The sequence below is a fragment of the Pleurodeles waltl genome, chromosome 3_2, assembly GCF_031143425.1.
Source record: "Pleurodeles waltl isolate 20211129_DDA chromosome 3_2, aPleWal1.hap1.20221129, whole genome shotgun sequence".
NCBI lineage: Eukaryota > Metazoa > Chordata > Amphibia > Caudata > Salamandridae > Pleurodeles > Pleurodeles waltl.
In genome coordinates this window covers 39,403,335-39,427,641 of record NC_090441.1, presented here as the reverse complement: position 1 = coordinate 39,427,641, position 24,307 = coordinate 39,403,335, and the positions used below count along the sequence as shown (strand labels likewise).

General features: G+C 48.1%; 1 protein-coding gene across 2 annotated transcripts in view; it reads left to right on the top strand.

Moving 5' to 3' along the window:
* Positions 1-24,307, top strand: part of ZZEF1 (zinc finger ZZ-type and EF-hand domain containing 1) — a 1,404,152-nt gene that overhangs the window by 1,063,425 nt on the left and 316,420 nt on the right. Inside the window, exon 45 of one of the 2 annotated variants that reach the window (XM_069226690.1) lies at positions 16,404-16,610. In XM_069226690.1, the coding sequence (XP_069082791.1) occupies positions 16,404-16,610 (207 nt within the window). Of the gene's footprint in view, positions 1-16,403; positions 16,623-24,307 lie in introns of both variants that reach the window. The other variant, XM_069226689.1, reaches the window with a different exon arrangement.

Sequence of the window (24,307 nt, the reverse complement as noted above, 5' to 3'; positions counted from 1 at the left end):
CTTTGCGTCTCAACCTACTGTCACCTGTGGCTTCTCATTTTCCAGATGTTGGCGATATGACAACAATGTCCTGATGTGATCACTATGGACAGTTATAGGTCATTCATTGTATGCTATCCCAGTGTTCAGATCATTTGCACTAGATGTGACTGTTCCCAAAAATGCACATTTTCAACACATAAAACAGTGTCACTCAAATTGTGTTCAAGGGCGTTTATTTTAGTGCAAATAATTGACTAAAAAGTGCAATGGAATGGGGTGATGGTAGAGGAAAGTCAAGGGTACTGTTGCAGTCTGTTTGTAGCACAGGTTCAGTGTTCAAGGGACTATAGGAAGGGGGGCAAAGGCAGTTCAAAGTGGACAAGGTGACAGGTGGGACACAAGGGGGACAATCAGGAGAGTCTAATTTCCTGGCATTGGTCTTGGTCTTGGCAGGTGTCTCAGACTTCTGTCTGGGTCGCAGGGAATGTTTGCGGGGTGGTTCACCTTCTTCAGGGGGAGGGGTGCTGGTGGCCTGTGGGTCCTGTGGCAGGGTCTCCTGTCCACTAGCTGCAGCGGAAGTGGTGAGCTGGTCAATACACTGCCTAGTGGTAGGGGCCCGCTGCTGTGCTGTCCATTCCCTCATGATATTGGCCATGTCTGCCAGTATACCTGCTATGGAGATCATGGTGGTGTTGAGGGCCGGCAAGTCACCCCTCATCTCCTGATGGTATTCCTCCTGCAGCCGCTTGTTCTTCTGCATGTTGTCAAGGATCTGGCCCATCGTGTCCTGGGGTTGTTGGTAAGCCCCCAGGACATTAGTGAGTGCCTCCTGGAGAGCATGTCCTCCCCCTTGCGCACAGCGGTCCTCCCATTGTCCTTGTTGCCCTATGCCCCTGTCCCCTGAACGATGTGCCCACTGCCACTGACCCCATGTCCCTGATTGTCTTGGTGGCGAGGTGTGGACTGGGGTCCCTGTACAGGTGGGCACCCTGCTGATTGACCTGTCCTGGTGACAGAGATGTGGGGACGCTGGGTGGGTGCTGTGGTGTTGGATACTGATGGGGGAGGCTCTGTGGTGGACTGTGGTGACTGACTGTCCAGTGGTCCCGGATGGGCCAGGTAGTTCATCCAGATCTAGAAGTCCAGGGTTACTGTCATCACTGGGGGCATCTTCTGTTGAGGGATTGGATAGTCGTGGCACCTCCTCTCCGCTGAGATTTGCTGGGGCACCTGTGGGAATATAAGTGATGTATTATGCTTCAGGCCTGTGGCATATTGTACATCCCTAGCTTCCCCTCTATCATTGCTGTTGCCCTGCCACCTTTGAATGTGTATGGTGATGTATTGTGGGATTGTTAGTTCCCCTATGCTGTGCATGCTTTGGTGATGGGTGTCCATGCAGGGCTGGGAGGGCTGTCCTTGCATTGGTATGACATGCGGAGCTTGGCATTGGGGTTAGTCATCTGGGTTGGTGCAGTGTGTGGGATGGAGTGGAGTGATGTGAGTGATGGTGAGGGGGTGAGATGGCATGCAGGTATGGGGGGTGATAAGTGGTAAATGTTGACTTACTAGTGTCCAGTCCTCCGGCTACTCCAGTGAGTCCCTCTGGATGCAGTATTGCCAAGAATTGCCATGCTGTGAGCCGTGGGGGATAAGGTGGGGGTCCACTGCCAGTCCTATGTATGGCGAGCTGGTGCCTTGCCGCCATGGAACGTACCTTCCCCCGTAGGTCGTTCGACCTCTTTCTGATGTCATCCCTTGTTCTTGGATGTTGTTCCACGGCATTCACCCTGTCCACGATTCTCCGCCATAGCTCAATCTTTCTTGCAATGGATATCTTCTGAACCTGTGCTCCAAAGAGCTGTGGCTCTACCCTGACTATTTCCTCCTCCATGACCCGCAACTCCTCATCTGTGAAACGGGGGTGCCTTTGTGGGGCCATGGGTGGGTGTTGTGTGGTGTGTGTGTGTAAGTGTGTGGGTGTTGGTTGTACTGTGGTTGGGTGTGCGTAGTGGAGTGAGTGAGGGATTTGTGTGTGTGTCTGTGTAGTTGTCGCAGTGGTTTGATGTCTGTCTGGTGACTGATTTTTATTCGTAAGGGGTTGTGGGTAATGTGGGAGTGTGTTTTATAGTGGTGTGGGTGGGTGGGTGGGTGTGGTGTCTGTGTGGGTGTCAGGTGTGTATTTTTTTAATTGTCCAATGTTGTGTAGTTTAGTATTTGGGTATCCATTCTGAGCGTGGTGGTGTGTACCCCCAGTGGTTTACCGCCGTTGAATGTCCGCTGTGGTGATTCGTGGGTCATAATGTGGTGGGCGTTGTTTTGTTAGTGTAACTGTATGGGTGTTGGTACCGATAGTTTACCACTGACCTTTGGGCTACCGGATTTGTGTATGTAACTGTATTCTGTCGGTTTGGTCTGTGTGTCTGTCATAAAATGGCGAACGGATATCCGCCACTGCGGCAGTATGTTGGTGGCCCGCTTACCGCCAATGTCATAATGAGGGCCATAGTCACCCTACTAAACCTCATCTCCTAGAGATGCTGATCCAGCATGACCTGCAGAATCCTGAAGGGCAGGTAGGGCAGAGAGACCGAGGTGTGAGGGATAACCCTCCAGAGTTGGAGAAAGAAGTACCTGGTGCTTCAAGCTCACACTCTGAACATTCCCAAGAGGACTCAGAAAAGATCCTTGACGACAACCCTGGGCCTGTAGGGGGAAGTACTGATAGTACTGAGGGGGGCCACACAGGTATGTCCACTTTTTCTCCCCATCAGGTGGTACAAAGGGTTTTGAGGAGGAATAGATACTCCTCAACTTCATTCTCTCTCCACTGCTGAGTCCATCCATTCTAACAACTCAAAGGAGTTAGCTTTAGGTAGGGGGTCCCACTTGCTCAAACGTGAGAAGGCTAAGCTCAAGTTGAAAAGTGAGCAGTTGGCCCTTAAAAAGGGAAGCCCTGAAGATGGAGAGAGAAATGAAGAATTTGGGGTTAGAACCTCATGGTAGCAGCACTAGAGATTCCAGGGTCAAGGAGGAACATTTTGACTCTAGGAATCTCATCAGGATAGTTCCCACTTACAAATCGGGGGATGATATCCACAAACGGGTAACTGCTCTAGAGAGGACCTGTAAAGTCCAAAAGGTGGAGATAAACTGTTGGCAGTCCGGGAAGAGGATGCACATAACTACCATATTTTGAAAGATGCACTGATTGATGGGTTTGGGCTTACTACTGAAGAATACGGGATTAAGTTCAGAGAAACTTAGGTGTCCTCTGAAGACTGGGTTGATTTTGTAGACTGTGCAGTTAAAGCCCTGAAAAGCTGGTTACACGGTAATAATGTACATTACTATGAAGGGCTGTACAATTTGATGAGAGAGCAGTTCCTTAAAAACTGTGTCTAAAAACTGTACCAACACCTGGTTGACTCTTAGCTGAACTGTCCCCAAGAATTGGGAAAGAAGGCAGACAAATGGGTTCGCACCAGGGTAGGTAAGAAAACCCATAGTGGGGGTGAACAAAAGAAGGGTAATACTTACAAATCCTCAGGGAAGAATGGGGACAAACTTGAAGACAAAAAGAAGAAGCCTTCATCAGGTCCACAAACTTCTTTTGAGGGGGGGTGGGGAGTCCAAATCCTCTTCCTTTTACATGAAACTGTGGTGCTTTCTTTGTAAAGTAAACGTCCATAGGACATCTGACTCTAGTTGTCCTAAGAAGTACCACTACTACTATTACTTCCCCTAATGCCACTAGCAACAGCACTGGCAGTATTACCACATCTAAGTGTGTAGCTGGGTTCTCCTTAGGTACTGCAGTGGACTCTGGCCTAGTCAGAGAAACCAATGAGACTGTCCTGGAATCAGAGGGTGGCATTGACCTTGCCACTTTGGCTGCCTGGCCTCCTAATATGAGGAAATACAGCACCCCCTCATTAATGGTATTGAGGCAGAAGCATACAGGGACATAGGTGCAAGTGTCACCATGGTGACTGAAAAACTGGTGTCATCTGAGCAGATTCTACTTGGGCACACTTACCAAGTAACCAACGCAGGCAACATCACTAAGTGCCAACCCATGGCAATGGTTAACTTCAGCTTGGTGGGGGGGTTGTTACTGGCCCTAAGAAAGTTGTAGTATCTTCATCCATTCCTGTAGAGTGTCTTATGGGCAATGATTTGGAGACTTCAGCATGGGCTGAAGTGAAGTTGCAGGCCCATGCATCAATGCTGGACATCCCTGAGAGTGTGTTTGTGGCAACTAGAGCACAGGTCAAAGAGCATTGGAGCCTGGGGCAATGGAACAGACAGCTCCTTGGAAGAGAGGTAGGAAGGGTAAAAAGTTATTCTCCCCTAAGACTTCATGTGAGGATCAATCTCCTCAGGGAGATGATCTTGCCACTTATGAGGGAACTGCCCTAGGGGAGCTTGGGACTGACAAGACAGAGCTCTTGGAGGCAGGGGGACTCACCAGGGAGGAAGAAAGGGCCCTTATTACGAGCCTGACGATCTGCAGACTGCCAGGCCCGCAGTGGCACTCAGGACTGCTGCTGCTGTGGCAGTCTGAGCGCAACTGAACGACCCTGGCGGTCAGACCGGCAGGGTTCCGCCAGCACCACCAGGATCCATGATCCCGATGGCCTGGCAGTAACAGAGATTGTAATCTTCCAGGTCAGCGCTGCCCTGCGGATTACGACCTCATTCTCTGCCAGCCTTTTCGTGGCAGTTTTACTGCCATGAAAAGGCTTGCGGAGAACAGGTTCAGGGGGCCGCAGGAGGGCCCCAGCACTTCCCATGCACTTGGCATGGGCAGTGCAGGGGTCTCCCTGCCCAGCACTGTTGCAAAGTTTACTGTCTGCCTTGCAGACAGTGAACATTGTGAGGGTGGTGGTACACCCTGAGGGCTACAGCATTGCCACTGGCTCGATTACGAGCCAGAGACAGTGCTTTGGTCTGTTTCCCGCTAGGTTGGTGGGCGGAAACCAAGGTCTCCGCTCGACAACCTAGTGAGAAACTCCTAGTAGGTCCTGTGCGGTGGTCACCACGAAGGCGGCAGCCACCCTGTTGGGTGTTTGACAGACAGGTTTCCCGTCTCAAACTCATAATAAGGGCCTATGTCTGGAGCAAAAATCATTCTCCTTTCTTGAAGGCCTCAGACATCAAGGGTTTACTGGGAAAATGACCTCCTTTATTCCGAGGCTAGATACCCCAGTCCTTGTGCTACCAGGAGTTGGTCGTTCCCCAGACATTTAGGGAGTTCCTAATGAACCTGTGTAGGAAGCTGGCTCTTTATATACTATATCAAAATGAGATTTAGTGTGCACAGAGTCCAGGTGTTCCCCAGAGGATTAACAGAGGCTAAAGTAGATAATACTAACAATCTCTTTTGTGGTGGTGTGGTCGAGCAGTTACGCTTATCAGATGTACACTTTTCTCCAGACCAATAGTTTTTATATAGCAAAAATTTATTTTCTTAATTTATATTTTAGAACCACAAGATTCAAGTTGCAGGTAAGTACCTCAATAGATTTGTATTTCACACATGTATCAACAGTAGTTTATTTGAAATTGATAAGTCATACAGTTTTTGAAATATTGGCAATAATCTGGTTTAAAAATGAACACTTAGTACAATTTTCAGAAACTGTTCCTTGGCGAAGAAAAGTTGGATCGTTTTACAGGTACGTACAACACTTACAGTTCCAGTCTCCGGGTTTTAGGAAGTCCACCGGTTGGGATTCAAGTTAACCACAAACACCCACCACCAGCAACATGGGGCCAGCCGGGTGCAGAGGTCGAAGGTGAGCAAACTTAACGTGGGCTCCTACGGAGACGGGTTACTCGGAATCAGTTGCAAAAACAACAGAAGATGGACGGAATGCAGAACAAATCAAACATTCACCCCCAGTCACAGATCTGGGTTTAATTCATCAGTTTTTTTGCTTGCCATGCCATTCCAGCTCAGACCCAGCCATATGCAAATCAGTCTTGACCCTGATCCCCATGGGAACAGTCCAGCCCGAACTGCCAGACCAGGTCCCCCCTGTACCAGAAACAAGCATCCTGGGACCAGTTTCAGGGTATCACCCTTTATCAGCCAGGCTAGCTTGAATCTGGTGGCATAGCAAGCACGGGACCCAAGTCTGGGCATACCCTTCCCACTTGGGGCGACATATGCAAAAACAACAGAAGATGGACGGAATGCAGAACAAATCAAACATTCACCCCCAGTCACAGATCTGGGTTTAATCCATCAGTTTTTTTGATTGCCATGCCATTCCAGCTCAGACCCAGCCATATGCAAATCAGTCTTGACCCTGTTCCCCATGGGAACAGTCCAGCCCGAACTGCCAGAACAGGTCCTCCCTGGACCAGAAACAAGCATCCTGGTACCGGTTTCAGGGTATCACCCTTCATCAGCCAGGCTAGCTTGAATCTGGTGGCATAGCAAGCACAGGACCCACGTCTGGGCATACCCTTCCCACTTGGGGCGACAAATGCAAAAACAACAGAAGATGGACGGAATGCAGAACAAATCAAACATCCACCCCCAGTCACAAATCTGGGTTTAATCCATCAGTTTTTTTTCTTGCCATGCCATTCCAGCTCAGACCCAGCCATATGCAAATCAGTCTTGACCCTGTTCCCCAGGGGAACAGTCCAGCCCGAACTGCCAGACCGGGTCCTACCTGGACCAAAAACAAGCATCCTGGGACCGGTTTCAGGGTATCACCCTTCATCAGCCAGGCTAGCTTGAATCTGGTGGCATAGCGAGCACGGGTCAAAAGCTGGTACAAAGCAGTTCTGGTTCGGGTGCACCAGCTGGGGGACCTAAGGTGTCAGTCGCGATGCCAAGGCCTTGGCCACGATTTTGTAGTCGGTGGGAGCCCTTAGTTGTTGTTTCTTCTTTGACAAGACCTCTGTCCACTGGAGTTCTTTGTCCATTTGGGTGCAGGGCAGTCGTCTGGAGCTTGGCAGAGGTCTCTGGTCCCGCTGGATGTGTCGCTGTTCTTGTGCAGGTTCTTTGAAGCAGATGACAGGCTGGTAGGGCTGGGGCAAAGTCAGTTATTGTCTTCCTTCATCGCTGCTGGGGTTTCAGCTATGCAGTCTTTCTTCTTGTCACGTCGTCTGAAATGTAGTGAGTTGGTTTCAGGGAGGCCCTTAAATCCTAGATTTAGGGGCATTTCAGGGGGTCAGAGGGCAGTAACCAATGTCTACTGTCCCTGAGGGTGGCTGAACCCTTCTTGTGCCCACTCCCTCTCGGGAGGAGGGCACATTGCTATCCTTATTGGTCTCTGTCCCCCAAACCAAGATGGAGGATTCTGCAGGGAGGGGGGTCACCTCAGCTCTGGACACCTTAGGGGTGGTCCTGACTGATGTGGTCACTCCTCCCTGTTTTCCCTTGACTTGCTGCCAAAAGTGGGACCTTGTCTGGGGGGCGGCAGCTCCACTAGCTGGAGTGCCCTGGGGCACTGTAATCCGAGGCTTGAGTCTTTGAGGCTCACTGCTAGGTGTTACAGTTCCTGTAGGAGGGAGGTGTGAAGCACCTCCACTCAGGCCAGGCTTTGTTTCTGACTACCGAGTGCACAAAGGCTCTCACTCCATGTGGTCAGAAACTTGTCTGAAAGTGGCAGGCTGGCACAGACCAGTCAGTCTTACACTAGCAGTTTGGCTAACATATAGGGAGCATCTCTAAGATACCCTCTGTGTGCATTTTTCAGTAAATCCTACACTGGCATCAGTGTGGGTTTATTGTGCTTAGAAGTTTGATACCAAACTTCCCAGTATTCAATGAAGCCATTATGGAGCTGTGGAGTTTGTAATGACAGACCCCCAGACCATATAGACCATATACTCAAGACGGCTACACTGCACTTACAGTGCCTGAGAATGGACCTAGACACTGTAGGGGCATATTGCTCATGCAGCTATGCCCTCACCTGTGGTATAGTACACCCTGCCTTAGGGCTGTAAGGCCTGCTAGAGGGGTGTCTTACCTATGCCACAGGCAGTGGTTTGTGGGCATGGCACCCTAAGAGGGGTGTCATGTCGACTTTGCCTTTTTCAATCCACCAGCACACACAGGCTGCAATGGGCAGTGTACATGTGCTTGGTGAGGGGTCCCTTAGGGTGGCATAATACATGCTGCAGCCCTTGGGGAGATTCCCTGCCTTCAGGTTCCTTTTTCAAGGGACTTAACTGTCCCTTACAAGGGACTTAACTGTGTGCCAAGGGTGTGCCAATTGTGGAAACAAAGGTACAGATTATGGGACAGAACACTGGTGCTGGTGCCTGGTTAGCAGGATCCCAACACACTTTCAATCAAAGTTGGCAGCAACACTAGGCAAAAGGTGTGAGGGTAACCATGCCACCAGTGGAACTTTCCTACACTCCGCCCCTCCTTCCCCCCCCCCCCACCAAACAAAAGATTATAAGACTAACCTTTCCCCAGAGAGTCTTGATTTTCTAAGTGGACGAACATGGAAAGGCCAACTACACTGGCATGGGCAGTCCCATGTCTGTGTTCCACTACAAAGTCCATTCCCTGTAGGGATATGGACCACCTCAAAAGTTTAGAGTTTTCACTTTTTATTTGCATTAGCCATCTGAGAGGTCTGTGGTCAGTTTTAACAACAAAGTGAGTACCAAACAAGTATGGTCTCAGCTTTTTCAGGGACCAGTCCACATCAGAGGCCTCCCTCTCAGTGGCACTCCAACGCTGCTCCCTTGGGAGTAAGCACCAGCTAATGAAAGCAACAGGCTGGTCAAGGCCATCATCATTGGTTTGGGTCAGTACTGCTCCTATCCCATGTTCAGAGGCATCTGTCTGCATAATGAACTGCCTAGAATAATCTGGAGCTTTAAGAACTGGTGCTGAGCACATTGCTTCTTTCAGGGTTTCAAAGGCCTTTTGACAGTCAAGAGTCCATTTTACCTTCTTTGGCGTCTTCTTTGAGGTTAGTTCAGTGAAGGCAATCACAATAGACCCATTCCCCTTCACAAACCTCCTGCAGTACCCAGTCAAGCCAAGGAATGCCCTGGCTTGAGTCTGGGTTTTTGGAGCTTCACAGTCCAGAATTCTCTGGATCTTGGGTTGTAAAGGTTGCACTTGGTCTCCATCTACAAGGTGGCCCAAGTATACAACTGTGCCCTGCCCTATTTGGCACTTAGATGCTGTAATAGAGAGGCCTGCTGCTTGCAAGGCCTGCAAAACCTTCCCCAGGTGGACCAGGTGGTCCTGCCAGCTGGAGCTAAAGACAGAAATACCTTCTAGATATGCTGTGGTATTCTTTAAGACAAAGGGCATAACAGTAAATTGATAATGCCCATCAGGTGTAGAGAATGCTGTCTTTTCTTTGGCTCCAGGTGCCATCCTAATTTGCCAGTACCCTGCAGTTAAATCAAAGGTACTAAGGAATTTGGCTGCATGTAATTTGTCAATCATTTCATCTGCTCTGGGTATGGGGTGTGCATCCGTCTTGGTGACAGAGTTGAGCCATCTTTAGTCCACACAGAACCTAATTTCTCTCTTGCCATCTTTGGTACGTGGTTTTGGGACCAAGACCACTGGGCTAGCCCAGGGGACTCTCAGAGTGCTCTATTACCCCTAACTCCAGCATCTTGTGGATTTCCACTTTGATGCTTCATTTGACTTGGTAAGACTGTCTGTAGGTTGGTACACAGGTGTTTCTGACCAGGGGTCGAGGAGAAGAGCTCAGCATACTGTTGTAGGACTTGCCTGCAGTCAGCTTGCTGTTGGGCAGGGAGGGTGTCTGAATAGACAACTCCATCTATTGACCCATCTTTAGGGTCAGTTGAGAGGAGGTCAGGTAGAGGTTCACTCTCTGCTTCCTGATCCTCACCAGTAACCATCAGCATGGTTATAACTGCCCTATCATTGTAGAGTTGCAGGCGCTTAACATGGATCACCCTCTTGGGTGTCCTGACAGTCCCCAGGTCCACTAAGTAAGTGACCTGACTCTTCTTTTCCATGACTGGGTAAGGGCCACATCATCTGTCCTGAAGTGCCCTGGGAGCCATAGGCTCCCGAACCCAGACTTTCTGCCCAAGTTAGAATTCAAACATTGCAGCCTTTTCGTCATACCACAACTTCTGGAGTTGTTGGCGGGCCTCAAGATTTTTGGATGCCTTTTCCATGTACTCAGCCATCCTGGAGCGGAGGCCAAGCACATAGTACACCACATCTTGTTTAGGCTCATGGAGAGGTCTCTCCCAGCCTTCTTTAACAAGTGCCAGTGGCCCCCTTACAGGATGGCCAAACAGAACCTCAAAGGGGGAAACCGTACTACCTTCTGAGGCACCTTTCTGAAGGCAAAAAGCAGGCATGGCAGGAGGACATCCCATCTCCTTTTGAGTTTTTCAGGGAGCCCCATGATCATGCCCTTCAATGTCTTGTTGAATCTCTCAACAAGACCATTGGTTTGTGAATCGTATGGTGTGGTGAATTTGTAAGTCAACCCACACATCATTCTTTTGCTGTTCAGAGGCTGGTCCCCCAGTCCTCTTACCTTTTCTCTTGGAAGGTGGGGCCATTATTCCAAGCTCCAAATTCTTCTTTCTCACCCCGTGCTCTTCTTTGTGCTCTGGTTTTCACACACACAGCAGTTCAGGGATTCCCAGCATGGCTACATGGCTTTTGAGCTCTACCTCAGCCCAAGCTGAGGACTCCAGATAATTCCCTAGCAAACATTCCACTGGGATTGTAGACCTGTTTCAGGCCAGTAACCCCTCCCCATTCTAAAGTCACCATAGCCATGGGATGGACTTTAGTTACATTGTCAGCATTGGTAACTGGATAACTTTGTCCAGCCAAATACTGTCCTGAGGAAACCAGTTTCTCTGTCACCATGGTGACACTGGAACCTGAATCCCTCAGGGCTTCTACTTTTGTCCCATTACTCAAGGGATGCTGTCTGTATTTGTTCATATTAGTGGGCCAGACAGCAAGAGTGGCAATATCTATCCCACCGTCAGAGACTAAAGTAGCTTCAGTGTGAACCCTGATTTGCTCTGGGCACACAGTTGATCCCCGCTGGGGACTGGGTATTTCAGTGCTAACTGGAGTAGTGCTAGTGGGATGTTTCTTGGGACAGGCCATGTCTCCAGTTTGGTGTCCATTCTGTCTACAGTTGTGACACCAGGCCTTCTTGGGATCAAAGTTTTTACCCTTGTACCTGTTTTTGGACTGTGAAGGGGCTGGGGCCCACCCTTCTGAGCAGGTTTTTTTGGCCCTTGAGAAGACTGTTTAGTTTTGTCCTTGGATGTCTCACCACCCTTCCCCCTGGGGAGGCTTTGTGACCCCTTTCTTTTGGTCACCGCCTGTGGAAGTCTTGGTCGCCCTAGTCTTGACCCAATGGGTTGCCTTCTTTCCCAATTCTTGGGGAGAAATTGGACCTAGGTCTACCAGATGTTGATGCAACTTATCATTGAAGCAGTTACTTAACAGGTGTTCCTTCATAAACAAATTATAAAGCCCATCCTAGTCATGCACTCCACTGCCAGTTATCCAACCATCTAGTGTTTTCACTGAGTAGTCAACAAAATCAACTCAGGTCTGGCTCGAGATTTTGTGAGCCCCACCTTAACCTAATTCTATACTGCTCAGTAGTGAATCAAAAGGCCTCAGTCAGGGTAGCCTTCATGAGGTCATTGGATTCTGCATCTTTACCAGACAGTGTGAGGAGTCTATCCCTACACTTATCAGTGAACATTTCGCAAAGGAGAGCTCCCCAGCGAGATCAGTTTAACTTTCTGGTTGCACAAGCCCTCTCAAAAGCTGTGAACCACTTGGTGATATCATCACCCCACTTGGTGATATCATCACCCTCTTCATATTTTGAGACAATACCTTTGGGGATTTTTAGGATGTCAGTATTCTCTCTGCCACTATTAATGGGTGCTAAGCCCATTTCTGCACTCTCCCTTTGTATAGCTAGGAGTTGTTGCCCCAAAGCTTATCTCTTGGCCATCCTTGCTAAAAGGATGTCCTCTTCTTTGAGGCTGCCCTCAATGTTCCCAGAGGAACTGGATTCCCCTGTGGAAGATCCAGGTCCAGTGAGTTCTATCCTTGGAGACAAGGGTCTGGGGACCCTGGTCTCCCTAGTTAGATGAGGAGGGGGGAGAGCATCCGCCTCATCTCTAACATCTTCCCTGTCTGAGTGGAGTTCTTCCTCCTCAGCAGGGTGGTCCCTGGTGTACTCTGCCAAGAGCTTCTGGAGCTTGAACTTGGTAGGGTTGGAACCAGTTCTAATATTTTTCAGTTTACAGAGGGTTCTTAACTCTGCCGTCCATAGATGGAGGTAAGGATTGAGGTTGAGTTACATCACTATTTCCTCTGAGCTGTTCATTTTGCTACTAAAGTTTGGATTACTTTTTAGAAACTAAAAACAACTTCTAGTAACTAAATCCCAATATAAAAAAAAAAATAACTTAAAAAAGAGATGCTAAAGGGGACTTAACCAAGGACCTTTAAAAATTTAGAAAAAATAGTCAAATAGGAAATCAGTTTTCTAATGGCAATTTTGGAATTTAGTTGTGTGATCAGGTATTGGCTGAGTAGTCCAGCAAATGCAAAGTCGCAGACCCCACCGCTGATCCACCAATGTAGGAGGCTGGCTCTGTATATACTATATCAAAGTGAGATATAGTGTGCACAGAGTCCAGGGGTTCCCCAGAGGCTTAACAGAGGCTAAAGTAGATAATACTAATGCTCTCTTTTGTGGTAGTGTGGTCGAGCAGTTAGGCTTATCAGGGGGTAGTGTTAAGCATTTGTTGTACACACACCAGCAATAGAAGAACACATACTCAGTGACTTAACTCAGGACCAATAGGATCTTATATAGAAAAATATGTTTTGTTAATTTATTTCTAGAACCACAAGATACAGTTTGCAGGTAAGTACATAAAATGTAAGGTACTTTGCATAGTTATAATCAGAACTTTGAATGGAATCAACAATGTCTGCAGTTTTCTTTAAAATGGCAAAAAGCTATTTTAAAAGTGGACACAGTGCAATTTTCAACAGTTCCTGAGGGAAGAAAAGATTGTACAGTTTTACAGGTAAGTATTCGACTTACAGTTCCTATCTCTGGGTTCTAGGTAGTCCGTCGCTGGGGGTTCAAGTTAACACCAAACACCCACCACCAGCAACTCGGGGCTGGTCGGGTGCAGAGGTCAAAGAGGCACCAAATTAACATGGGCTCCTAAGGTGACGGGGGGGTACTAGGAACCCGGTCAGCCAGCAGGTAAGTACCCATGACTCGGAGGGCGGACCAGAGGGGTTCAAGAGAGGACTGGGGGGGGGGCAAGTAGGCACCAAACACACACCCTTAGTGGCACTAGGGCGGCCGGGTGCAGGGTGCAAACATCGCATTGGGTTTCCAATGCAACTGTGTGATGGGACCCCGGGGGTCACTAAGAGGCTGCAGGCGAGGACCCGAGGGGTGTCTCAGGCACACCACAGGTCGGACAGGTAAGAGGGCCGCCTGCTGGTCGATGCTGAAGCTATGGAATCAACATCATCACCTACGCCGATGACACCCAACTCATCCTCTCCCTCTCCAACGAACCCAACAATGCCAGACACAACTTCCACGAAGGCATGGAAGCAGTCGCTGAGAAACAGCTGCCTTCAACTCAATGCAAACAAGACAGAAGTACTCATCATGAGCCCTCAACCCAACAAGAGGACTCCTGGTGGCCACCCACCCTCGGAAACCCGCCCACCTTCACCACCCAAACCCGCAGCCTCTGGATCATCCTGGACTCCAACCTCAGCATGAACCATCACATCAACTCAGTCACCTCTACCTGCTTCCGCACCCTCGGCCTCCTACGCAAGTCCTTCAAATGGATCCCCCTCGAACATAGAAAGACATTCACACACGCCCTCATTATCCAGCAGACTGGATTATGGCAACGCACTCTGTGCCGAAATCAATAAAAACGTATCCATAAACTACAAAACTTCAAGAACGCCACTGCTAGACTGGTCCTCGACCTACCTCGACACTGCCACATCTCGCAACACCTGCGTACCCTGCACTGGCTTCCAATAGAGAAAAGAATCACCTTCAAGATTCTCACCCACGAACACAAAGCCCCTCCACAACACCGGACCAGACTACCTCAACCATCGACTCAACCTCCATGTACCCCCACAGGACCCTACGCTCAGCCCAGCTCTCTCTCGCAGAACTACCCCGCATCAGGAAGACCAGAATAGGAGGACGCTCCTGTTCCTACCTCGTAGCCACTGCCTGGAACGCCCTTCCTCTCCACATCAGGCAAACCACCTCCCTCCCCAGCTTCACCACGAACTGAAGACATGGCATTTTTTAAGAACCACCGGTGAACGCTATTTTAATCCCCCACCCACCCCCCAGTGCCTTGAGACCCTAACGGGTGAGTAGTTGCGTTTTACAAGCTTTGATTGATTGATGCTGCACTGGGGGTCACGTTCTCCAAGGCCTGGGTGCTGCGGGTGCAGTGGATCCTTAGGTGTCGGATATCTTCATCCGGAGCTCGTGGTCGGGGGGGTGTAGTTGTCCTTTGGATTCTCTCTGCAGGCTTCGTCGTGGAGGTTTGGAGGGGTCAACCGGGGGGTAGGGGGGATGGGGGCTCTTGCTCCCAGTCACTTGGGGACCCTTTCTTGCTGGGTGGACCACCGGGACACGGGCTGTGGATGTCGGTGCACAGGGGTCAGGACTCACACATCCGTAATGAGGTGGGAGTCCTTGGTTGAAAGTTCATTTTTGACAGAGCCGCTGTCCTCTGGAGTTCTTTGTCCTTTTGGGTGCAGGGCAGTCCTCTGAAGTTGTCAGAGGTCGCTGGGCCCACTGGATGCGTCGGAGTTCTTCTTGCAGGTTCTTTAAAGCAGGAGACAGGCCGGTAGTGCTGGGGCCAAAGCAGTTGTCGTCTTCCTTCTTCTCTGCTGGGGTTTTCAGCTTAGCGGTCCTTCTCTTTGTAGGTCGCCAGGAATCTGGTGAGCTGGGTTCAGGGAGGCCCTTAAATCTTGGATTTAGGAGCATGTTAGGGGTCAGAGTGAAGTAGCCAATGGCTACTGTCCCTGAGGGTGGCTACACCCTCCTTGTGCCCACTCCCTTTGGGGATTGGGGCACATTCCTATCCCTATTGGTCCCTGTCCTCCAAACCAAGATGGAGGATTCTGCAGGGGGAGGGGTCAACTCAGCTCTGGACACCTTAGGGGTGGTCCTGGCTGGGGTGGTCACTTCTCCCTGTTTTCCCTAGTGGTATAGTGCACCCTGCCTTAGGGTATAAGGCCTGCTAGAGGGGTGACTTACCTATGCCACAGGTGAGGGCATAGCTGCATGAGCAATATGCCCCTGCAATGTCTAAGCCAATTCTTAGACATTGTGAGAGCAATGTAGCCATATTAAGTATATGGTCTGGTAGGTTGTCATTACGAACTCCATATCACCATAATGCATGGCACCCTGAGAGGGAGTCGGCTTTGCCTTTTTCTCCCCACCAGCACTCACAAGCTGCGAGGCAGTGTGCATGGGCTGCGTGTGTGGTCCCCCAGGGTGGCATAATACATGCTGCAGCCCTTAGAGACCTTCCCTGGCCACGGCGCCCTTGGTACTATGGGTACCTTTTACAAGGGACTTAACTGTGTACCAGGGCTGTGCCAATTGTGGAAACAAATGTACAGTTTTAGGGAAAGAACACTGGTGCTGGGGCCTGCTTAGCAGGTTCCCAGCACACTTTCAATCAAAGTTGGCATCGACACTATGCAAAACGTGGGACGGGGGGTAATCATGCCAACAGTTGCACTTTCCTACAGATGTTTCATGATTGATCCACATCTCATTGTGCAGAATATTTTCAAAAGAATGCTGGTGGGCATTAGCACTCAGTGCTCGCATCTATATATGACTCTGTGCCATCACTTCCAGAGTCGTGGAAAAGCTACTGCATACTCTAGTGGTACCACTTTAATGCTGTGTTGGAGCAGTTGCTGAAAATTTACCTGATCCAGTCTGGTGCTTGGGGGAATTCAGACGGTCAGGAATCTGCATCTAGAGTATCAGCCAGAGTACGTGGCTTGTTCAGCAACTCACTGTGCTATTAGTTTATTTAGTGTTTGATTTGACTTTTGACCACATTGTATTTAGAGAGGGACCTTTTAGAACTTGTATTCTATTGTCCCTGTCTTTTTTTAACACTAATATCTTGATTTACTAGACAGCATTGTGACTCCAGTTGAGAGAGGCAGCTTGTATAAAGCACTGCAAGTTCTGAAAGATGAGTGCTTTTTTCTGTATCTTCTGAAAAAAGAAATGGTCTGCTAAAGATTTGTAGTCCTGCCAGATCATGGAACGATAATTATCCTGTGCTAGCTATGGAATAATTCTGCAACCACTTTTACTATCCTACAGATTTTGTCAATCATGCTGTATTCCTCAAAGAAGGAGATCAATTCCTTTGCAGAAAGAGCTGAATCTGAACTTGAGGAACTTGATCAAGATCAGGAATTGGACCAGTCCAGCATCAGCACTGTTGATTTGGACGAGTCTAGCATCAGCAACATTGATTTGGACCAGAACAAGCCAGATCCATTGGAAGGATTAGATGAGTCTACCAAAGTATGCTTTTTGGTAATTACAGACACATTTCTAATATTTTCATGTGGATAAACTCTTTATTTTTAATTGTTGATATTATGAGGTGTCATGATATAACTGAATCTTCAAATATACCTTAATCTGATTTGTAGTTATTTATCATTGATCTGAAAACCTGGGAAGCAGTTCTGAAAAAAAAGATTGTTCGCAAAACATATATATTTAAATAGCATGTGTGAGAAATTATTTTATTTGTAATAAATATTCTGGTGGTGAGTTCAGTAATGAATCAGATTTCAGTTTCATGTTTAGAGACAATTATAATTAGTACAATGGCCCAGATAACTTATGTTTCATTGTCTCAAAGTATAACTATTTGTAATGAATTTTCTGATGTATACTTCTTACAACAGATTCCTCACCTTGTGAATATTTCCCAGTTGACAGACTGGATCTGGAAAATTCAAAACAGAACTCCTGCTCTCCAGTAGATGGGGTCTTGTGGCTAAATGCTGATGTTGTTTCGCTCCAGAAGTGGAGAGCGATGCCTCATATAAGTGCCACTCATGCGAGCTAACATCAGTTCCTTTCTTTCCTCACCTTCAGGCATGAATCTAGTGCTTCTAATGCCCATTTTTCAACAGATATTCACCAGTGTGCAAGGGACAGCAGAGTTTAAACTGTTTAGGGACCGTCACAGACGGATGTCTCTGACAGACACTCGTAAAGTGTCTTAGGTGCCAGGCTTCAGAGCACAAGGCCATGACCTGTGATGACTGCACCCAGATAAATCCAAAGACCATTTAAGACCGGGAAGCCAAATTTTACGTTGTCAAATTTTACTTTGCCAAATATGAGAAGACTTCTTGCTACTGTTGATTGAAATTGAGAGGAAGGTCCTGTTCCCAGGGTCGAAGTCTTCAGGGTAAGTCCAAGAAAAAGCATAAGAAATCCAACTAGGAATTGCCCCTATCCACCACTCTCATACTCTGGAGAGGGCGCAATGGCATCAATGTGCCTCCTGGTGTCCCTTCCAATCTTCATCTTTGCCAATTCAGAGTGCTGTCCCTATGCTCCCCAGGTCCATCTGTGACATTGCAGCAATTATAGGCCTTCTGAGAACACATTCTGCATAATTCTCGCACTTAATCAATTCCCTGTGGTGCACCTTTGTGGCCCAATGATCCACTGGGACCTCTTGTTGGAGTTTTGCAAGCAGTTGGCCTCAGTGCCTTCTGTGCCCCTTAAACCCCGTTCAGATTCATCACCAGCTCTGGCTCTGTAGCCAACTTCAGTTAAAACAGCACCCCCTGTGCTGGTCTCTTTGTATTGACAGCAGTGGAGGAATTGCAGCACATTGTGCTGTCTGACTCTAAGATGAATCCACCATGGTCTTGACTATGGCATCACCCGTTTTTGACCAGCACACAACCAATAGACAATCCTTACAATTCTGACACTTTGCACAGTCTTTTCAGCACTGACTTGGACAATGATAATTATAATGAAGGAGATGAAAATGTTTCTCAGTATGATGAGGAGAACTGGTTTGAAGAATTCCAAGATGCCAGTGCCCTGGATACTTCTCTAGATACCGTCCTTCTGTCCCCTCATCCTGCTACTAAGTAATGTGCCTCCTGGTAAGGGCCCAACAGGACCTCTGTTTAATAAACCTTCTTAATGAGGCCCTCACAGATACCCTTTTGGGCACTTGGACAAAACCCATTTTTGGGTCCAGCTATAAATAGGCAGGTCGCTCGTCGCCACCGTCCTGCACTGGGAGACCCAGTCTTTCTCACACAATATCCGATGCCAGACAGTTTCGTGGTACAAGCATCCACCGGTAAAATCGATCCCAACTCCTTCCCTAACACCATGCCTGATCATGAGTTAGAAGGAATAGAGACATTGGGCAGTGGATTTTTTAATCTAAGAGCCTGGCTCTGAGGCTAGTGAATGCCAGCTGTCTTTTAGACTGCTAGTCCCAACACTCTGGGACACGGTGGCCAAGTTCTGCCAGCCATTCTGGACAACCTTAAGGCTTCCTTCAGTCCTGCTATTCATGATGGTTGTAATGAAGCAAAAACCACAATATATTCTAGTATGGAAATAACCAACTGCTTAGGTCAAGCAGTGAGGTACCAGGATGCCTGGATGAGGTCTTAGGGTTTTTCAGGGATGTCCGCACATCCTTGATGGACATAATAATATTTGACAGCTCTTGCCCCTTTAGCAGAAAGGCCAACCCGACCCTGCAGCCGTTTAAGGAAAGCAGGGCCACACCACATGTGTTGGGTTCATTGGCCCCCACCAGATAATTCCACCAATAAATATGCCCACTCAGTGGCGGTGGTCAGGGTTTTCTGCTTTATCAGTGCCAGACCCCCCCTCCACTAGCCTAGCAGGCCTTTCAGCCCTTTTGTTGTTGAGACCGCAGTTCCCAGAGACAATACCCAAGACAGCATATACAACGTAGAGCTCATTCTCGGGCTCCTCCTCAGTCTTAAACCGCTTTAGTGTTTCCTTGCCAGCGCACAGCCACCTTGTCGGAGGCAGGATCTGATAATTTCATGTGACAGATGGGTCCTCGAAATTGTAAATCAGCACTACACCCTTCCATTTCTCTCCACTCTGCCACACCTTTCACCCCCATCAGGGTAGCTGACAGAGTACCACTAGTCTGTCTTACAGCAGGAAGAGCACACCCTTTTGTCCCACTAGGCCACAGAGGTGGTTGCAGCTTTAATAACCGGGTGTTACTCCTGCTACTGGAACTGGATGTTAATCCTGCTACTTTCTTGTGACGAAGAAGGACGGAGGCCTTCGGCCTATTTTAGATCCTCTCCCTCCCAATGCTTTCCTGTTGAATGACGTATTCAAGATTCTCATGTTAGCCCAGGTCTTGTCTACCCTGTATCCTGGAAATCGGATGGTGACTTTGGATCTGCAGGACGTTTATTTTAATATCCAAATCCTGCAGGCTCACAACACTCCTTGTTTTTCAATGGGCTGGGAGCATTTTCAGCTTGCAGTACTCCCCTTTGGCCTGACCAGTGCCCCTAGGGTATACACAAAAGTAATGACTGTGGTCGCAACACATCTTAAGAGGCCGGGTATATCCATCTTCTTCTACCTTGACGACTGGCTGCGGTAGGATGGCTGTCCCCAGACTGTCATCGACCACCTCCAGATGACAGCAAACCTCCTAACATTTTTCGGGTTCACTGTCAAACTGCCGAAGTTATACTTGACTCATTGGCAGACACTCCCACTCATCAAAGCTATTCTGGATATAGTATGGTTTTGTGCCTTTCCTGCCCAGAGTGGAGCGTCCAGGACATTTGGACTAAGATCCCGATGATTCAGTCTCTGTTGTGGATCTCAATGCAGAAAACTGAGGTTGCTGGGATTTCTGGTCTCCTGCATCATGCTGACCAAACATACTTGTTGGCACGTGGGCTCTACAGTGGAACCTCAAGTCACAGCACTGGTCTCTCTACTCCACACAGCATTGAGATTGTGACAGCTGCATCTCTTCTTTGTTGGGCAGGCCATCTGGGAGAGTTGGAGATCAGAGGCCTCTACCCCACATCACATTTTAGGAGTTGAGGGTGATTCACTTTACGCTGAAGGCCTCCCTGCCTACTATCAGAGGCAGGCTGTTGCAGGTGCTCACAGACAACACCACTGCTAGGTGGTATGGCAAAAAGCAAGGCAGGTAAGATCTTGGGCCCTGTGCCTGGATTGGATTTTCTTTGGTGATCTTTAGGGTTGATGAGCTCAGCCACTGATGTTTAACAGATCAGGCAGTTTTACCAAGAGGTGGCGCACAGCATCTTCCAGAAATAGGTAGAACCCCGACTCAATCTTTTTGCACCACTGAGGATTCACAGTCTCCTCACATATTTTTGTGTTGCAGTGTCCATGGCAGGTTTCTCTCATAGACATTTTTCTTCTAAATTGCAGCTTGGGACTCCCATAGACCTTCCTGTTACTGCCTCTCCTGCCCAGAGTTCTGAAGAAGATCAGAAGTAACTGTGCCCAAGTCATCCTAGTGGTACTGGATTGAGCCAAGGGAGTGTGGCACCTGGAACTCTTTGGGCATGAGCATCTGTCCTCCAGTTAAGCTGCCAGTACAGAAGGATCATTTGTAGCATCAGCAGCAGGGCCATATACTGGACCCAGGCCTGCATACTTTGCATTTCCATGAATGAGACTGAGCTGCACTCCATTTGATCTTCCACCTGAAGTTTTAGATGTGATTCTTGATGCCAGGCAGAAATTTGTGACCAGTGTGGAGTTTACAGGGCAGACCCTTTATGAGACAAACTGTTGAATATTTTACTGTTTGTTTTGTCTTTAGCCCAGCAAGGCATTCCAGAAGGCATCATTAAACCTTATTTGTTGTCCTTTTGACCTTTGTGTTTGGTTTTAATGTGTTGCAGTTTATTAAAGCTTTGAGTGAGCTTCCGACACTGTTGGCGCAACCTCCCTATGCCACTTTTTCCCCAGGAAAATTGGTGTGGAGAGCTGAGACAGCCTTCTTTCCTAAAGTCGTCACTTCCTTCCACCTTAAACAGTTCATCACAGTACCAGCATTTTCTCTCCTCCAATACCCTTTAACCCCTTCGCTGCCAGGCCTTTTCCCCCTCCTGTGCCAGGCCTTTTTTTGCCTATTTGGGGCAGTTCGCGCTTAGGCCCTCATAACTTTTTGTCCACATAAGCTAACCAAGCCAAATTTGCGTCCTTTTTTTCCAACATCCTAGGGATTCTAGAGGTACCCAGACTTTGTGGGTTCCCCTGAAGGAGGCCAAGAAATTGGCCAAAATACAGTGAAGATTTAGTTTTTTTCAAAAAATTTGAAAAAGTGGCTGCAGAAGAAGGCTTGTGGATTTCCCCCTGAAAATGGCATCAACAAAGGGTTTGCAGTGCTAAACTCAGCAGCTTCCCAGCTTTCAGGAACAGGCAGACTTGAATCAGAAAACCCAATTTTTCAACTCAATTTTGGCATTTTACTGGGGCATACCCCATTTTTGCAATTTTTTGTGCTTTCAGCCTCCTTCCAGTCAGTGACAGGAATGGGCATGAAACCAATGCTGGATCCCAGAAACCTAAACATTTCTGAAAAGTAGACAAAATTCTGAATTCAGCAAGGGGTCATTTGTGTAGATCCTACAAGGGTTTCCTACAGAAAATAACAGCTGAAAAAGAAAAATATTGAAATTGAGGTGAAAAAACCATCAATTCTTCTCTACGTTTTACTCTGTAACTTTTCCCTGCAATGTCAGATTATCGAAAGCAATATACCGTTACGTCTGCTGGACTCCTCTGGTTGCGGGGATATATAGGGCTTGTAAGTTCATCAAGAACCCGAGGAACCCAGAGCCAATAAATGAGCTGCACCCTGCAGTGCGTTTTCATTCTATACCGGGTATACAGCAATTCATTTGCTGAAATATAAAGAGTAAAAAATTGCTATCAAGAAAACCTTTGCATTTCCAAAAAGGGCACAAGATAAGGTGTTGAGGAGCAGTGGTTATTTGCACATCTCTGAATTCCGGGGTGACCATACTAGCATGTGAATTACAGGGAATTTCTCAAATAGATGTCTTTTTTACACACTCTCCTATATTTGGAAGGAAAAAATGTAGAGAAAGACAAGGGGCAATAGCACTTGTTTTGCTAATCTATGTTCCCCCAAGTCTCCCGATAAAAATGATACCTCACTTGTGTGGGTAGGCCTAGCGCCTGCAACAGGAAACGCCCCAAAACGCAACGTGGACACATCCCATTTTTTTTTAAAGAAAACAGAGGTGTTTTTTGCGAAGTGCCTACCTGCAGATTTTGGCCTCTAGCTCAGCCGGCACCTAGGGAATCCTACCAAACCTGTGCATTTCTGAAAACTAGAGACCTAGGGGAATCCAAGATGGGGTGACTTGCGGGGCTCGGACCAGGTTCTGTTACCCAGAATCCTTTGCAAACCTCAAAATTTGGCTAAAAAAACACATGTTCCTCACATTTCTGTGGCAGAAAGTTCTGGAATCTGAGAGGAGCCACAAATTTCCTTCCATCCAGCGTTCCCCCAAGTCTCCCGATAAAAATGATACCTCACTTGTGTGGGTAGGCCTAGCGCCCGCGACAGGAAACGCCCCAAAGCGCAACGTGGACACATCCAAAATTTGGGAAGAAAACAGAGGTGTTTTTTGCGAAGTGCCTACCTGTAGATTTTGGCCTCTAGCTCAGCCGGTACCTAGGGAAACCTACCAAACCTGTGCATTTCTGAAAACTAGAGACCTAGGGGAATCCAAGATGGGGTGACTTGCGGGGCTCGGACCAGGTTCTGTTACCCAGAATCCTTTGCCAACCTCAAAATTTGGCTAAAAAAACACATGGTCCTCACATTTCTGTGGCAGAAAGTTCTGGAATCTGAGAGGAGCCACAAATTTCCTTCCATCCAGCGTTCTCCCAAGTCTCCCGATAAAAATGATACCTCACTTGTGTGGGTAGGCCTAGCGCCCGCGACAGGAAACGCCCCAAAGCGCAACGTGGACACATCCAAAATTTTGGAAGAAAACAGAGGTGTTTTTTGCGAAGTGCCTACCTATAGATTTTGAACTCTAGCTCAGCCGGCAACTAGGGAAACCTACCAAACCTGTGCATTTCTGAAAACTAGAGAACTAGGGGAATCCAAGATGGGGTGACTTGCGAGGCTCGGACCAGGTTCTGTTACCCAGAATCCTTTGCAAACCTCAAAATTTGGCTAAAAAAACACATCGTCCTCACATTTCTGTGGCAGAAAGTTCTAGAATCTGAGAGGAGCCACAAATTTCCTTCCACCCAGCGTTCCCCCAAGTCTCCCGATAAAAATGATACCTCACTTGTGTGGGTAGGCCTAGCGCCCGCGACAGGAAACGCCCCAAAGCGCAACGTGGACACATCCAAAATTTTGGAAGAAAACAGAGGTGTTTTTTGCGAAGTGCCTACCTGTAGATTTTGGCCTCTAGCTCAGCCGGTACCTAGGGAAACCTACCAAACCTGTGCATTTCTGAAAACTAGAGACCTAGGGGAATCCAAGATGGGGTGACTTGCGGGGCTCGGACCAGGTTCTGTTACCCAGAATCCTTTGCAAACCTCAAAATTTGGCTAAAAAAACACATGGTCCTCACATTTCTGTGGCAGAAAGTTCTGGAATCTGAGAGGAGCCACAAATTTCCTTCCATCCAGCGTTCTCCCAAGTCTCCCGATAAAAATGATACCTCACTTGTGTGGGTAGGCCTAGCGCCCGCGACAGGAAACGCCCCAAAGCGCAACGTGGACACATCCAAAATTTTGGAAGAAAACAGAGGTGTTTTTTGCGAAGTGCCTACCTGTAGATTTTGGCCTCTAGCTCAGCCGGCAACTAGGGAAACCTACCAAACCTGTGCATTTCTGAAAACTAGAGAACTAGGGGAATCCAAGATGGGGTGACTTGCGAGGCTCGGACCAGGTTCTGTTACCCAGAATCCTTTGCAAACCTCAAAATTTGGCTAAAAAAACACATCGTCCTCACATTTCTGTGGCAGAAAGTTCTAGAATCTGAGAGGAGCCACAAATTTCCTTCCACCCAGCGTTCCCCCAAGTCTCCCGATAAAAATGATACCTCACTTGTGTGGGTAGGCCTAGCGCCCGCGACAGGAAATGCCCCAAAGCGCAACGTGGATACATCCAAATTTTTGGAA